At 45.0% G+C, this 16,004-nt stretch overlaps 1 protein-coding gene across 1 annotated transcript; it reads left to right on the top strand.

The window, feature by feature from the left end:
• The first annotated feature begins 1,774 nt into the window (after positions 1–1,774).
• PSMC3 (proteasome 26S subunit, ATPase 3) lies at positions 1,775–15,876 on the top strand. Its single transcript, XM_040409214.1, has 12 exons — positions 1,775–1,918; positions 2,609–2,692; positions 3,882–4,007; positions 4,095–4,199; positions 6,005–6,067; positions 9,527–9,664; positions 9,745–9,888; positions 9,968–10,116; positions 13,090–13,186; positions 13,298–13,443; positions 13,648–13,729; positions 15,665–15,876. The coding sequence occupies exons 1-12, from the start codon at positions 1,892–1,894 to the stop codon at positions 15,773–15,775; spliced, it is 1,272 nt and encodes a 423-aa protein (XP_040265148.1). The 5' UTR covers positions 1,775–1,891; the 3' UTR covers positions 15,776–15,876.
• Positions 15,877–16,004: the final 128 nt, after the last annotated feature.

Below are 16,004 nucleotides of genomic sequence, written 5' to 3'. Positions count from 1 at the left end.
GAGTCCACGCATCATATTAGTTTCAGCAGCGTAAGGGGAACCTACAGAATATTACACAGTTGGATTTAAAGGGGTTGTTCACTCATGGGGACCTTTTCTGCAGACCTCCTCCCCAGTGTGGCCAGACGCATGTTGCTGCGTTTCAGCTCCATCACCATAACCCCCCCCCCCCCCCCTTCCTCCCCCGCTGGCTCTGCAGGTTATGGGTCTCCCCCAGATCAATATCTGATTTGATACGGGTCATGTGGCCACCACAACCAGTGACTGGCAGCAGCGGTGACGTCACCCATGCGTCATGTCACCGGGTCACACTTCTCATGGGTGACACGGGTTGCCACCCGGCCGGTATCTTACCGGCCAAGCTGGTAATTTAGTGCCGATGCCAGTGATTTTTTTTCTACTGACAATATTAACCGCTGGTATTTTTACTATAAGAATTTTTACTAATGAGTGCTTCCAATGTGGAGTGCTCATTAGTACAGCCTTTAATAACTCTCCCCCCTACCCCCTTATGTTGAGAAAAAAAAAAAAAAAACTGACCAAATCCATGTGATGGCGCTGCTGTGAACACTCGCTGCCCACAGGGAGCTTAGGACAGGACCTGCGCTCCAGCGTGATGACATCTCGCAGGTCCTGAGCTTCCAGTGAGCGTTCACAGCGGCGCCATCAAATGTATGAGGTGAGTTCTACTTTATTTTTTTGCACAGAGAAAAGAAGGGGGCACTAATGGGGGAATTAGTGATTCTGAGGGGCACTAATGAGGGCCTTACTATTATTGGGGCACTAATGGGAGCATTAATAGGGACATTATTAATTCCGGGGGGCACTAATTGGGACATTAATATTATAAGGGGGCACTAATGGGAGCATTATTAATTCTGGAAGCACTAATAGGGGCATTACTATTACTGGGGGAGCTAATGGGGGCATTATTCATTCTGGGGGCACTAATGGGGGTATTACTATTACTGGGGGGCACTACTCCTACTGGGTGCGCAAATGGTGGCATTATTAATTCTGGGAGCGTTAATCGGGGTATTACTATTACTGGAGGGCACTACTATTACTGGGGGGCACTAATGGGGGCATTAATATTACTGGGGGGAGCTAATGGTGGCATTATTAATTCTGGGGAGCGTTAATTGGGGTATTATTAATTCTGGGGGCACTACTATTACTGGGAGGCACTAATGGGGGCATTAATATTACTGGGGGGAGCTAATTATTAATTCTGGAGGCAGTAATGGGGGCATTACTATTACTGGGGGCGCTAATGGGGGCATTATTCATTACTGGGGGCACTATTAATTCTGGGAGCGTTAATCGGGGTATTATTAATTCTGGGGGCATTACTATTACTGGGGGACACTAATAGGGGCATTCCTATTACTGGGGGGCACTAATGGGGGCATTATTACTGGGGGGAACTAATGGGGGCATTATTAATCCTGGGGGCACTTATGGGGCTTATTAATTCTGGGGGGCACAGAAATTTTTACCGGCCCATTAGACTATCAATATTTCCCTGCACTACTAAGAGTCTCTGCTCTGCAATCACATATGGAGTCAATGCTTCTGGGAGTCCTCTGCTTTCACTCTGGCTGGCTCCAAGTTGTTGCCCTAGCTGACCAAGGGCCATTATTCACACCACTGAAGCTACGGTCATGTCCTCTCACCACCTGGCCCCTTTGCCATTATCCAAAATGGCGACACCATAGATAACAGTCAGCAAGTTTCTTCCTGGTCACGTGACTTCCGGCGACTCTCACTACTACAGTGCGGCGGGGAGGATGTTGCAGACTGCACCGGAAGTCGGGTGCTCGGCGCTGTCTGTCCCTCCACTTCCGGCGCTGATAGTGCGAACTCACCCGGCCTGTGAAAGGAAGTAAACATGGCGTCTGTATGGGATGAAACCGAGGTAAGAGGGGAGGATAGAGGACAGAGAAGAGCCGCCATGGCTGCCGTAACCTTCGGTCCAGGTCAGGAGTGCAGTAGCGGGTCCTCAGAGGGGGCAGCCATCAGACCAGTGTGTGCTACTCCTGGGCAGCCAGCAGTCATAATGCTCTAGACACAGCAGCATGGATTGACAGGTCATGCTGGGCCTTGTAGTTCCCCAGTTAGTGATTGGTCTCAGGCTGCCTATGGGGTTTCTAGGGATTTTCCAGTGTTTTGTTTGGAGAGGATGCAGTGGGTATAACAACAACCCCCAATCTCCTAATCAGTCAGATTTCCTCTCCTAAGACATTGTCTCGCTATAAAGGAATTGCAGATCTCTGCTTGATGTCAGTGAATGGAAACATTGCAAAAGGATGATGATGTCCTGCTCATCTAACAGTACTGCAGGTGAGGGTACTGGGTGTTCTGGTTCAGTGTAACGATCCCTGCACCTGTGTGAGCAGCCTGTAGGCGTAAGCCAGTATGTTTCCATTTACCCACAGCAAGCAGATATATTAGAAATGATGGGAGATTGAAACAAGGAATATGAGCATCAGCAAACTGATTTGCCTCATTATATTGTATGACATGCCGCCTCCGGCCTTTGTAGAAGCTAAATGCGTTTGGTAGGGGATACGGCTGTGCTGGTTTAACTCTGTCTGTCACATTGCAGCAGGATGGGGTGGGACAAGAAGTCCTCAAGATGTCAACAGAAGAGATTATCCAGAGGACCCGACTCCTGGACAGCGAGATCAAGGTGAGTCCTGCACCTGTGTACTGTGATATATATGTGTGGAATATACAGTGTAATATATAGGTATGGTGCATGTGGAATATACAGAGTGGAGGATATGGAGTGTAGACTCTACACGTACCATACCTATATACTACACTATGTATACTCCACACGTACCATACCTATATACTACACTATGTATACTCCACACGTACCATACCTATATACTACACTATGTATACTCCACACGTACCATACCTATATACTACACTATGTATACTCCACACGTACCATACCTATATACTACACTATGTATACTCCACACGTACCATACCTATATACTACACTATGTATACTCCACACGTACCATACCTATATACTACACTATGTATACTCCACACGTACCATACCTATATACTACACTATGTATACTCCACACGTACCATACCTATATACTACACTATGTATACTCCACACGTACCATACCTATATACTACACTATGTATACTCCACACGTACCATACCTATATACTACACTATGTATACTCCACACGTACCATACCTTTATACTACACTATGTATACTCCACACGTACCATACCTATATACTACACTATGTATACTCCACACGTACCATACCTATATACTACACTCTGTATACTCCACACGTACCATACCTATATACTACACTCTGTATACTCCACACGTACCATACCTATATACTACAGAGTGTACGTGCGGAGTATACAGTGTAATATATAGGTATGGTATGTGTGGCGTATACCGGCTAGAAGCGGCCAACAGGGTCCTATAACCCCTTTTCCACTATACAGTTTTCCCCAATAATCCTATTCTTTCATTATAATATTGTAATCACTTAGATATATGATTTATTACATACACAAAGAAAGCTTCATTCCATTCCAACAACTCCTATTTTCTTTGTCAGTGAGTGTATATATGTATGGTACATGTGGCATATACAAACTGCTGCCCTGATACTTTGTATTGTGTTGTACAGCATACAACAGTGATATCTAACCAGTGGTTTAGGAGCCACGTGGGCTCCCAGGCCCTCCACGTGTAGCTCCACACAATGACCAGGATGCGGTGGTCACATAGTGGTTAGAAGAAGGGATTAGTAATAAGAAGAAAAGTATAACGGAGTGTGGCGGGATAATAACATCCATGTGTTTGTCTGGTTGTTTCAGATCATGAAGAGCGAAGTCCTGCGTGTGACACACGAGTTACAAGCCATGAAAGACAAAATCAAAGAAAACAGTGAGAAAATCAAAGTGAACAAGACACTTCCTTATCTGGTGTCCAATGTCATTGAGGTGCGATGTCCTCCGACCCAGTAATCCCAGTTCAGTCTGCTATAGTGTACTGGTTATGTGTAAATCTGATCATTCTTGTCTTCTCAGCTGCTGGATGTTGATCCTAATGACCAGGAGGAAGATGGCGCCAACATTGATCTTGATTCGCAGAGAAAGGGAAAGTGTGCAGTAATAAAAACCTCTACCCGACAGGTAAGGACGTACCGTGCAGATCTGTGTATTTGTGGTGCGGTTAGTAATTGCATTGGGAAGAATTACTGCCATATTTATCAAGACCAACACCAATAATTAGTGATGGGCGAAGTTCTAAAACAGTCGATTCGGCTACTTCACTGAATTTCACACAGAAACACTGCACCCATAACCGCAATACATTATTGCAGATTTTCCGCAGGTCTCACCCTTCTATTGAAAAGGGTGAAATCTGCACAAGAAAAACGCGGCAATTGACATTCTTTAGACTTAAAAATCTGCACAGGAGAAAAAAAAGCAAAGTGTACCTGAGATTTGTCTAATCTCATACATTTTCCTGGTACTATATTATTGTACTTTTATTTTCTGCACGTAATCCTTAAAGGGATTATCCAAGACTGTAACAGACCTCCCAGAGTGGCCAACCTGTGATGCAAGGGGAGCAGGTCACCGCAGAGGCCAGCGATTGGCTGCAGCTGTCGCCTGCGGATGACTGGCAGGGCACTGTGCCCAGAAAATCTGTGAAGGAGCAGCAGTGTTCACCCAGCACTGCTACTTCTTCACTTTGATGAGTGGTGGGAGTCCCGGCAGGTGGGCCCCTGGTGATCAGTACGTTATGGCATATGTACCATTACATAGTATTGTGGGAGTTCCCCTTTAGGCTGGTTTCACACTACATATTTTTTTTTTTTTACCACCATGTTTTGTTGTGAATCCAACAAAAAAAAAAGGCAGGCAGTTCCGGCGACGGAACTGCTTGCCGGATCTCTCTGCCGCAAGTGTGAAAGTAGCCTTACATACTGTTCTCTGCCATGGGAACAAAAAGGTCTGAAAAAAAAAAAAATTAACAGAAAAAGCTTGTAAAAATGTTTTTTAAAAGCCTTAAAAAAAGAACCAATGTAATGTGGCTGCACCCTTAAAGGAGGTGTCCACTCCTTTTTAAGTGATAGGCCATCGTTATCTGTTTGGGCACAACACCCCTGCTGATCAGCTATTCTGCAGTAGCTCCGACGCAACACAGCTCCATCCATTGTGTAGTGCTGCTTACATTAAAGTAAATGGGAACAGTGCTGTAGTGACCACCCTCCTCCACTACATAACGCATGGCGCTGCTGCAGAAGAGCTGATTGGCAGGGGTGCAGGATATCGGATAATGATGGCTTATCCTGTGGAAAGGAGTGAGCCATTTACAGTGAAGAATACAACTTCAGAGAAGAACTAGAGCATCCCGAAGATCCTTCCAATCAGTCTGAGTACAATCCAGAGGACCGATCTTGGATTTTGCTATTAACATTCTTAGACGGGTCTCATTACATATTGCAGGGCACCGACCTATTCATTTCTATGGGTCTATAAAAAATGCGGACAGCAAACGGATGTCGTCTGTGTGCTGTGACTGTCCACATCCGAGTAGCCGTTCCGTAAATTATAGAACCATGTCCTATTCTTTTCCGTTTTGTGGACAAGTATAGGCAGGTCTATTCGGAACATTTGTGCACACGGCCGGTATCCGTATTTTGTGGACCCGCAGTTTGCATCCGGTCGTTAGCATGAGGCCTAACACAGTACAACCATGTGGGGATGAAGCAGGCAGTCATCTGTTTCTTAAGCGCCCCACTATAAATTGCTGAGTTGCAATATCTCCTAGTGTTACCTGACGTCTTATGGAAAACCATAGATACCGGATGGAACAGCGTATGGTGCCAGTAACAAGCTCATTACCTCTACATCTGTGTGGGGTGAGATGTAGTTTAGTTCAGCAGGTCTGAATGTGATCTTCACCCTGTCTTTCTCTCTTTCATCAGACATACTTCTTGCCAGTGATTGGTTTGGTTGATGCCGAAAAGCTAAAACCTGGAGATCTTGTGGTGAGTCCAGTATTTCTGTGGGGCGAAAAGTGTAAATGTGTAGTGAATCCTCACTGGGAATTCCACGTGACAAGAGTCTATGTAATTGAAGGCAGTATTCGAGGCTTATATGTTATAGTATGTAGTAAAGCTGAATGAACTTGAAGGTAAATATTGCACACCTTTAACCCCTTCGCTACCAGCACTGTACATGTACGGCGCTGGAGCGAAGTGCAAACATGGCGCCCGCTCATGCATGCAGCGGGCGCAATGGCCGGCGGGTCTCTGCTGTTTCAAACAGCAGAGACCTGCAGCTAATGACCGTGACCGTCAATAATGCCGTACGCGGTCATTAAAGCGTTTAGATGCCGTGATAAAGTAAGATCATAGCATCTAAAGGGTGAAAAAGAAAAAAACGGAAGCTTGCTCTTCCAGGCTTCTTACCAGCATACTCTGCGGCCAATGAGGATGCCGGTAATTGATTTCAATGCGCTGGGTCTTGCTAAAGAGACCCATTGAAGCTGCAATTTTTATTTTGGCCAGCAGGTGGCAGGCCAACATAAGAAATGAGCAATTCTGAACAATTAAAGGGGTTGTCAGAGTTCAGCTCTGAACCCGGACATACCCATATTTTCATCCAGGCAGCCCCCCTGATGTTAGCATCGGAGCATCTCATGTTCCGATGCGCTCCCTTGCCCTGCGCTAGATCGCGCAGGACATGGGCTCTTTTGTTTACAATAACACACTGCCGGGCGGAGGCTTCCACCCGGCAGTGTGTTCGGTGACATCACCGGCTCTGATGGGCGTGCTTTAGCGCTGCCCCAGCAGTTTTACTGGCTAGGGCAGCGCTAAAGCCGGCCCATCAGTGCCAGTGACATCATCGGGCTTCCTGGCAGCCCCACGGAGAGCCGGAACTCCTGAAAATGCCTTTGCCCTGCGCGATTTAGTGCAGGGCAAAGGAAAGCATCGGAGCATGAACTTCCTAGATGCTGAAGTCAGGGGGGCTGCCTGGGTGAAAATGGAGGTATGTCCGGGTTCAGCTGTGAACCCGGACAACCCCTTTAATGGATCTAAAAAATCCATGATTGTTCAGAATAAAAATAAAAAAAATGGATTTTTTAGGCTCAAATACGAGCTTCAAAATCATAAAGTAAAAAAAAAAAAAATTAAACATTTAAAAAAATATATAAAAGTTTATTTCCGTAGAATAAAAAAATACATATAATAAAAAATATAAACATCATAGAAACATAGAAACATAGAATGTGTCGGCAGATAAGAACCATTTGGCCCATCCAGTCTGCCCAATATACTAAATACTATGGATAGCCCCTGGCCCTATCTTATATGAAGGATGGCCTTATGCCTATCCCATGCATGCTTAAACTCCTCCACTGTATTTGCAGCTACCACTTCTGCAGGAAGGCTATTCCATGCATCCACTACTCTCTCAGTAAAGTAATACTTCCTGATATTACTTTTAAACCTTTGCCCCTCTAATTTAAAACTATGTCCTCTTGTAGCAGTTTTTCTTCTTTTAAATATTCTCTCCTCTTTTACTTTGTTGATTCCCTTTATGTATTTAAAAGTTTCTATCATATCCCCTCTGTCTCGTCTTTCTTCCAAGCTATACATGTTAAGGTCCTTTAATCTTTCCTGGTAAGTTTTATCCTGCAATGGGCAACACCGCATCCGAAATGCCCATTCTATTAAAATATAAATGGCGTAACGGAAAAAATGGTCAAAATCATTTTTTTTCATTGCTTCTCTTACACAAAAAATGTAATAAAATGTAATAAAAAAAAGTCAGACACTCCAAAATGGCATCAATAAAAACTACAGATTTTCCCACAAAAATGTAGCCCCCTACACAGCTCAGTAGATATAACTATTAAAAAGTTATGGGGATCAGAATATGGTGATGTAAAAAAAAAAAAAAAAAAATTCTCAAAGTTTAAACTTTATTTTTACACTATTTAGACATAAAAACCCTACACAAATGGGGTATCGTTGTAATCATACCCAGAGAATGAAGGGCACAGGTCAGTTTTGCCGCAAACGCAGCGCCATGGGAACAATGGTGGCTTTAGAAAGTGCAATTTGTCCCACAACAAATAAGCCCTCATACAGCTATGTGAACGGAAAAATAAAAATAGTTATGTCTCAAGGAAGATGGGGAAGAACAATGAAGAAGCAAAAACGAAAAAAACTCCGGCATCCTAAGGGTTAATATCACACTAAGGCCTTTTATTATCTTGAGGATTAGGCAAAGTGCTGAATCTCCTTAAAGAGAGAGAGAGAGTCCGGTGTGGAGACTTATTGGCTATGCTCCATGGGAAATGAATATGCAAAGAGGTATCTCCCCAAAACGCACCCCTAAACAGCCGTCTTCAGATAGATATCTGACTTGGGTAAATTCCCTTGTCAAACCCCCAAGGCTTGTTGAAAAGTCCAATCTTGACTCATATGGAGCCACTATCAATAGGTGGCGCTGGCGAGATCGTTCTCTTTCTTGGGCGATACCTCTTTGCATTATCTTGAGGAGAAAGTCTTCTGCGAAATACGTATTTGTTGAGTAACGCAGTTCACCAGATTGTAGTGAGAGAGTTTTAATATCCTCATTTATCATTGTGGATAGAAATTTTAATTGCTTCGGCCCCAATCCCTTTACCAAATTAGCCACATGCGTCTATAAAAGGAATTGTGGACCCATACTAGGCCTCGAAGGAACAGGAAACATAGAAAATAAGCAAAACTGCAACAATTTCTCCTTTGAAAAAATGTAATTCTCCCCTTTCTCACCATCCTATATCTGACTATGTGATAACTGGCTGCAGCAGGAGCCTCCCCCCACAGCTCTGTCTGCAACAGCACACAAGTAAGGGTACTTCTACACTAGCGTTGGAAGAATCCAGCAGGCAGTTCCATTGCCGGATCCGGAAATCCGTATGCAAACGGATACCATTTGTTTGCGGATCCGTCTGACAAATGCATTGAAATACCGGATCCGTCTTTCCGGTGTCACCCAGAAAAACGGATCCGGTATATATATTTTTTTCACATTTTTAAAGGTCTGCGCAGACCGGAAAACCGTATCCGGCATTAATATATTTCTATTCCAGCAAGTGTTCTGGAATTTTGGCCGTAGAAAATACCGCAGCATGCTGCAGTATTTTCTCCGGCCAAATACCGTAAAAGGGACGGAACGGAAGACAACCTGATGCATACTGAATGGAATGCTTTCCATTCAGAATGCATTGGGACAAAACTGAAGCGTTTTTTCCCGGTACTGAGCCCCTATGATGGAACTCGGTACCGGAAAACTTTAACGCTAGTGTGAAAGTACCCTAACATTTAGCCTAATTCCCCATTGTTCAGCCACTAAATTTTATTTTATTTTATTATATATATATATATATATATATATATATATATATATATATATATATATATTTATATTTTTTTTTTATATCCTTTCAGGGGGTGAATAAGGATTCCTATCTCATCCTGGAGACATTGCCAACAGAATATGACTCGCGAGTTAAGGCTATGGAGGTGGATGAAAGGCCGACTGAGCAATACAGTGATATTGGCGGTCTAGATAAGCAGATTCAAGAGGTGAGGGTCCAAGCGCTTCTCTGTACTGATGCTTCTGGTTAGGCGTACACCATACTGATCATTAAACATTTCTAACATAGCTGGTAGAGGCCATCGTTCTACCCATGAACCACAAGGAGAAGTTTGAGAACTTGGGAATCCAGCCCCCTAAAGGTGTGCTCATGTATGGGCCCCCTGGGACAGGAAAGACCCTCCTAGCGAGAGCATGTGCCGCACAGACTAAGGTAGGTAGTGAATGAACATGATCAGGAGAAACCCAATGATGGAAGCGGGTAGTCATTGACATTTGTTGTCTTCTTTCAGGCCACTTTCTTGAAACTCGCTGGTCCTCAGTTAGTTCAAATGTTTATCGGAGATGGAGCCAAGCTTGTCCGAGACGCCTTTGCCCTGGCCAAGGAGAAAGCGCCGTCTATCATTTTTATTGATGAGCTGGATGCCATTGGAACAAAAAGGTTAGTATTACCATTTAGCAGTGATTTGTACCTATGACACTGGCTGACCTGTTACATGTGCACTTGGCAGCTGAAGGCATCTGTGTTGGTCCCATGTTCCTATGAGCCCGCATTGCTGAGAAAAATGATTTGTTAATATATGCAAATGAGCCTCTTAGAGCAACGGGGGCGTTACCATTACACCTAGAGGCTCAGCTCTCTCTGCAGCTGCCGCGCCCTCTGCACTTTCATTGACAGGGCCAAGCTGTGAAAACCTCATAATACCTGGCTCTTTCAATCAAAGTGAAGAGAGCGCAGCAGTTTCAGAGAGGGCACTGCCCTTGCAGAAGGAGCAGAGCCTCTTAGAGTAATGGCAACACCCCTGTTGCTCCTAGAGGCTCATTTGCATATATTAAAGCATCATTTTTCTCAGCAATGTGGGCACATAGAAAACATAAACAAGAGGTAGTGCATCCAGGACACGTTGATTTGTGGAGCCATCTCCCCCAACCTTGGGGGGTGGTCCAGGAGGCTCTGATGCCCATATGACCTAGTCGGGGATATAGACTAGGACTGCTGTGAATGGACCTTGTTTATCTGTCACAAATGTGTCAACTCTATACTAGGGGTGCACCGAAATGAAAATTCTGGTCCGAAACCGAAAATTCAGGATGCCCTTGACCGAAAACCGAAACTGCCTTTTTGCCCAAATACTTTTAAAATACTTTTTTTTTAATGATTTTATTAATAATTCTTTTTCATGAATGAAATTCATCTGTGGGTGGCGCTGTTATGGAGAGGGGGATCTGTATGGAGAGGGGGATCTGTGGGTGGCGCTGTTATGGAGAGGGGGATCTGTGGGTGGCGCTGTTATGGAGAGGGGGATCTGTGGGTGGCGCTGTTATGGAGAGGGGGATCTGTGGGTAGCGCTGTTATGGAGAGTGGGATCTGTGGGTGGCGCTGTTATGGAGAGGGGGATCTGTGGGTGGCTCTGTTATGGAGAGGGGGATCTGTGGGTGGCTCTGTTATGGAGAGGGGGATCTGTGGGTGGCGCTGTTATGGAGAGGGGGATCTGTGGGTGGCGCTGTTATGGAGAGGGGGATCTGTGGGTGGCGCTGTTATGGAGAGGGGGATCTGTGGGTGGCGCTCTTATGGAGAGGGGGATCTGTGGGTGGCGCTGTTATGGAGAGGGGGATCTGTGGGTGGCGCTGTTATGGAGAGGGGGATCTGTGGGTGGCGCTGTTATGAAGAGGGGGATCTGTGGGTGGCGCTGTTATGGAGAGGGGGATCTGTGCACTGTTATGGAAAGGGGATATGTGCACTGTTATGGGCATAACAGTGCACAGATCCCTTTCCCCATAACAGTGCACAGATCCCCCCCCTCCCCATAGCAGTGCCATAGACCGATCCCCCTACCCATAACAGCCCCGGCCCTGCTGCTCACAGCATCACTCACTGCATCTTTATTTTACCTTACAATCGTGACGCTCCGGTAACAACTCTGCAGGCAGAGCGGAGGGCGGCGTAACGTCACTTACTCACGTGACGCACCTGCTCCGCCCACTTTATGAATGAAGGAGGCGGAGCAGGCGCGTCACGTGAGTAAGTGACGTTACGCCGGCCTCCGCTCTGCCTGCAGAGTTGTTAGTTACTGGAGCCTCACGATTGTAAGGTAAAATAAAGATGCAGTGACAAAGTAAACCGCCCGCCCGCAGATGGTGGGTGACAAATCCCACACCCCATATTTTCGGCCGATATGTAACAATATCGGACGAAGTGGATTAGGTGCATTTTCGGCCGATATTTTCGGCTGCCGGAATTTCGGTGCACCCCTACTCTATACCCTTTCATAGGGGGGAACAAAGTCCTCTAAGGTGCTCACTCTCCCCTCTACCTCAGTCATGCGCTCAGAGACTTTTTGTAAGTAATGTCTGATGATACTGACATCTTGTTTGAGACTCCCCATAAGCCTTTTCAAAGAGGAGGGAGCAGAATTGCACTGGTTTACCACTGCAAACACATCTTTCAGTGTAGGAATATATAGGATTGAGGCGTTAGAAGTAAGATCAGTCCCCACAGGGAGGGATAATAGCTCACCAGCTCCACCATCTTGCAGAGGGCTCTGTTCCATGCCTTCGGCGACTATCTTGGTTTTAGGAGCAGCGGGGTTCAGCATCCAGTCCTCCTCAGGATCTCCTGTAACACCTCAATCTTCATTCACCACCGATCCTCCCGTTTCTTGGCTAGCTTCTCTAGCAAATCGCCTCAGCTTGGCAGCGACCTCAGCAGCTTTGTCTGCACTTGTCCGTGCTGAGGACTGTGGAGGAGGCCTAGAAGGGCCCTCCGCTCTCAGTTCCTCCTCCCGAGCTCCTTCCTTGTTTTTGCGAGTCATACCCAAACGTGGAGGGAAAGGTGATTTAAATGGTTGGGTTCAGTCGCCAAAAGGTAGTGTGATGCCCTACATAAAATCAGGATTCTGTGCCACGCGTCTGCTCATATACTCTGCTTGGCCACTCTGTCAACACTGTACCTAACACATTACAAAACATAGGTGTTAGGCATCATGCACACAGCAGTGTCCATATTTCTGTTCACAAAAAGAACTGCTAAGTAAGGATACCTTACCTTAGGACTGTTCTTGTCTGAAATATGGATAAAAATATGACATAATCTATAATTTGCTTAACGGCTACACGAATCTGTAAACATTTCGGATGTGTGCATGGCCCCATAGAATGAATATGTCAATATGCTGTCCACAAGAAAAAATGCATGGATACAAAATACAATTGTGTGCATGAGGCCTTAAAGAGGTATTCTGCTTATGTAAAGTTATCCCCTATTCACAGGATAGATGATAACTGTATCTCCAGAACTCCCAAAGAGATGAATGGAGCAGCTGTGTGCATGCCCGACCGGCTGCTGTGGATAGGGATAATTTCACCTAATCGGAGTACCCCTTTATTGTAACTTTTCTGACCCTTTGTGTCGTAGGTTTGACAGTGAAAAGGCTGGAGACCGAGAAGTGCAGAGAACCATGTTGGAGCTTCTAAATCAGCTGGATGGTTTTCAACCCAACACCCAAGTTAAGGTACAGATCCACCTCTTGTATCTTTTTACCTTTTCTTTTTTTATCGTACAGGTCTCTACAGCCGGACTTATGTCTACAGGGTTTTTAACTGTTCCATATGTTCCTGTCCAGGTAATTGCTGCTACAAACCGCGTAGACATCTTGGATCCTGCGCTCCTCCGTTCGGGGCGTCTCGACAGGAAAATTGAATTCCCAATGCCTAATGAAGAGGCCCGCGCCAGAATCATGCAAATTCATTCCCGCAAGATGAACGTTAGGCGAGTATTAATACTTCAGAGGTCGTAAAGAACAGTAGTGGTTGAAGTATTAGTATTATTTGGGAAGGGGGTGGGGGGGGGGGGTTTACCCCGTGTAATTTTTTGGGATGGCTTAGTGGTGGCGCTCTGGTCCATACATTCAGGAAATAGGTTTAATGATTTTTAACATCATAATCTAATTAAAACTTTGTACTTCTCCTGCAGCCCTGATGTCAATTATGAGGAGCTTGCGCGCTGTACTGATGACTTCAACGGGGCACAATGTAAAGCTGTGTGTGTGGAGGCGGTGAGTAACATTTGCTGGGCAGATGAGGGACGTATATTGGTCTCGTTTAAAATAAAATAAAAAAGTCCTGTTTTCTCCTGGCATTTTTTGTTGGCCAAAAATACTATGGACAGGTGTTACATGAAAGTCTATAGTGAAATATAAAACACATTTTAAACAATATTTGTTTGTTTTTGTTTTTAAATGGAGCACGTGCCATAAAAAAAGCTTGAATTCTAGGGATTTTACAAGAACAAAAATAAAAAAAAAGCTTGTGAAAGAGACCTTAAAGGGGTTGTCCCATTACAATAACTTGTCCCCTATCCACTGGATCGGTAGGGGTCCGACCACTGGGCCCCTACTGGCCACAAGAACTGAAGCTGTGTTCTCCTGTTTGAAGGGAATCACATGTGTGTCCACCACTCCATCCCGCTCCATTGGGTCCCAGAGATAGTGGAGTACGAGCGTTTGGCTATCTCTGGCAGCTCCATAGAGTTGACTGGAACGGCAGCATGCATGCGTTTTCACTGTGCCATTCAAACGGGGGAGCCTGGGTGATTGACAAGGGGGCCCCACCAGTCGTACCCCCTACCGATTAAACTATTATCCCCTCTCCTGTGGATAGGGGATACGTTATTGTAATGGGACAACCCCTTAATTTTATAGGATCACTGACAGGAAGTCTGAGAAAATGCTGCCCCTTTTTATCATAAATTTATCTCTTTTTCTGAAAACCTCCAGAAATTTTTACGTACACATCTGTCAGTGATATTAGCAGCATTTTCCAGGACCATTTTTTTTTTTAAATCAGATCATTTTTGTTAAACATTTTACAGTGTAAATACACGTTTTTTCACAATACATACAAGGATGACATAGAGACATATTGTCCATAGGACTAATAACAAAAAGGACACCAAACTATGTGTATTAATCCAGTTTCAATCCAACCTCCCCACCCCACCCTAACCTACAAAATACAAAGGCACATTGTTAAACATTTCTATTCAGACGTCGAAACGACAGCCATGGATCCCACAATTTTTCAAATTTCGCTGGGCATCCACGCTTTTGGTACACCATCCGTTCATAACTCAGCATTGTGTCAACCGCACTTAGGAATTCGCCTAGGATTGGCGGCGCTGTCTGTATCCAATGTAGGGCTATTAACTTCCTAGCGACATATAACATTCTCCCTATAGCTATTTTATGCACCTGCCCAGTGGCCAATTCAGAGACATATCCTAACACACACACTTTCGGATCAGAGGGTATTCGTACTTTGTAAACTTCCTGTGTTGTCTGACGTACCAACTCCCAGTATCTCCCTAACCTCTCGCACGTCCACATCATATGCAACAAATCTGCAGACACCACAGAGCATCTTGGACACTCATCCGTAGGTCTGAACCCTAAACGGAACAAAAAAAAACGGTCTTTTGTAGACCCTATGGACAATAAACAGCTGCGAGAGTTTACGTCCTTCACTCAAGGAAGAGAGAGGTATCGCCTCCAGTATCTCAGACCATTGGTCAACAGTTAATTCGCCAACATCTTTCTCCCATTTACTTTTAGCTGTAAGCGGATGTGACATTAGAAACTTATCAAGCAACAGCTTGTATATACAGGAAATCATACCTCTCCTCGCCCCCCTGGACAGAATCTGGTGCAATGCAGCATCTCTCCCAGCCACCATAGTCGTACCTTTAAATGTGGAGTTGTATGCATGTCTCACCTGAAGGTACTTATAAAAGTGAGTTCTAGGCAGCTCATACTTCTCTTGAAATCTGGCAAATGACATGAACTTCTTTTCCTCCAAAAGATGTCCCAACCTCAGAATACCCTTTCCAGGACCATTTAAAATGATAATGGACTGCCTGGCTCAGGTCTAGTCTGCAGGATGAAACTGTAACTTCTGTACTTTTAGCTGACATGTTTGTTTCCTTCATATTGTAGGGTATGATTGCTCTGCGCAGAGGTGCCACTGAGCTGACGCATGAAGATTACATGGAAGGCATCTTGGAAGTCCAAGCTAAGAAAAAGGCCAATTTGCAGTACTACGCGTAGACCCCCCCCAACATGGGGAAATCGGTGGCGAGTCCCACTGTTGTGTCAGGACTGTTTACTTTGTGTTACAGGAAGGAATAAAGCAGACCCCTTTAAATCTACAACCCGTCCTCATGCACGTCTGTGCGTCATACCAAGTGGTTGCTCTTGTTCTGATTCATGTCTTCCTACCATTACTTCCTCACTTTTGATAGTACCATAGAAGCATCTTCTGATCCAGTTCTGAACA

Source organism: Bufo bufo, chromosome 10 (assembly GCF_905171765.1).
Source record: "Bufo bufo chromosome 10, aBufBuf1.1, whole genome shotgun sequence".
NCBI lineage: Eukaryota > Metazoa > Chordata > Amphibia > Anura > Bufonidae > Bufo > Bufo bufo.
This window is presented reverse-complemented; position numbering and strand designations above follow the sequence as displayed.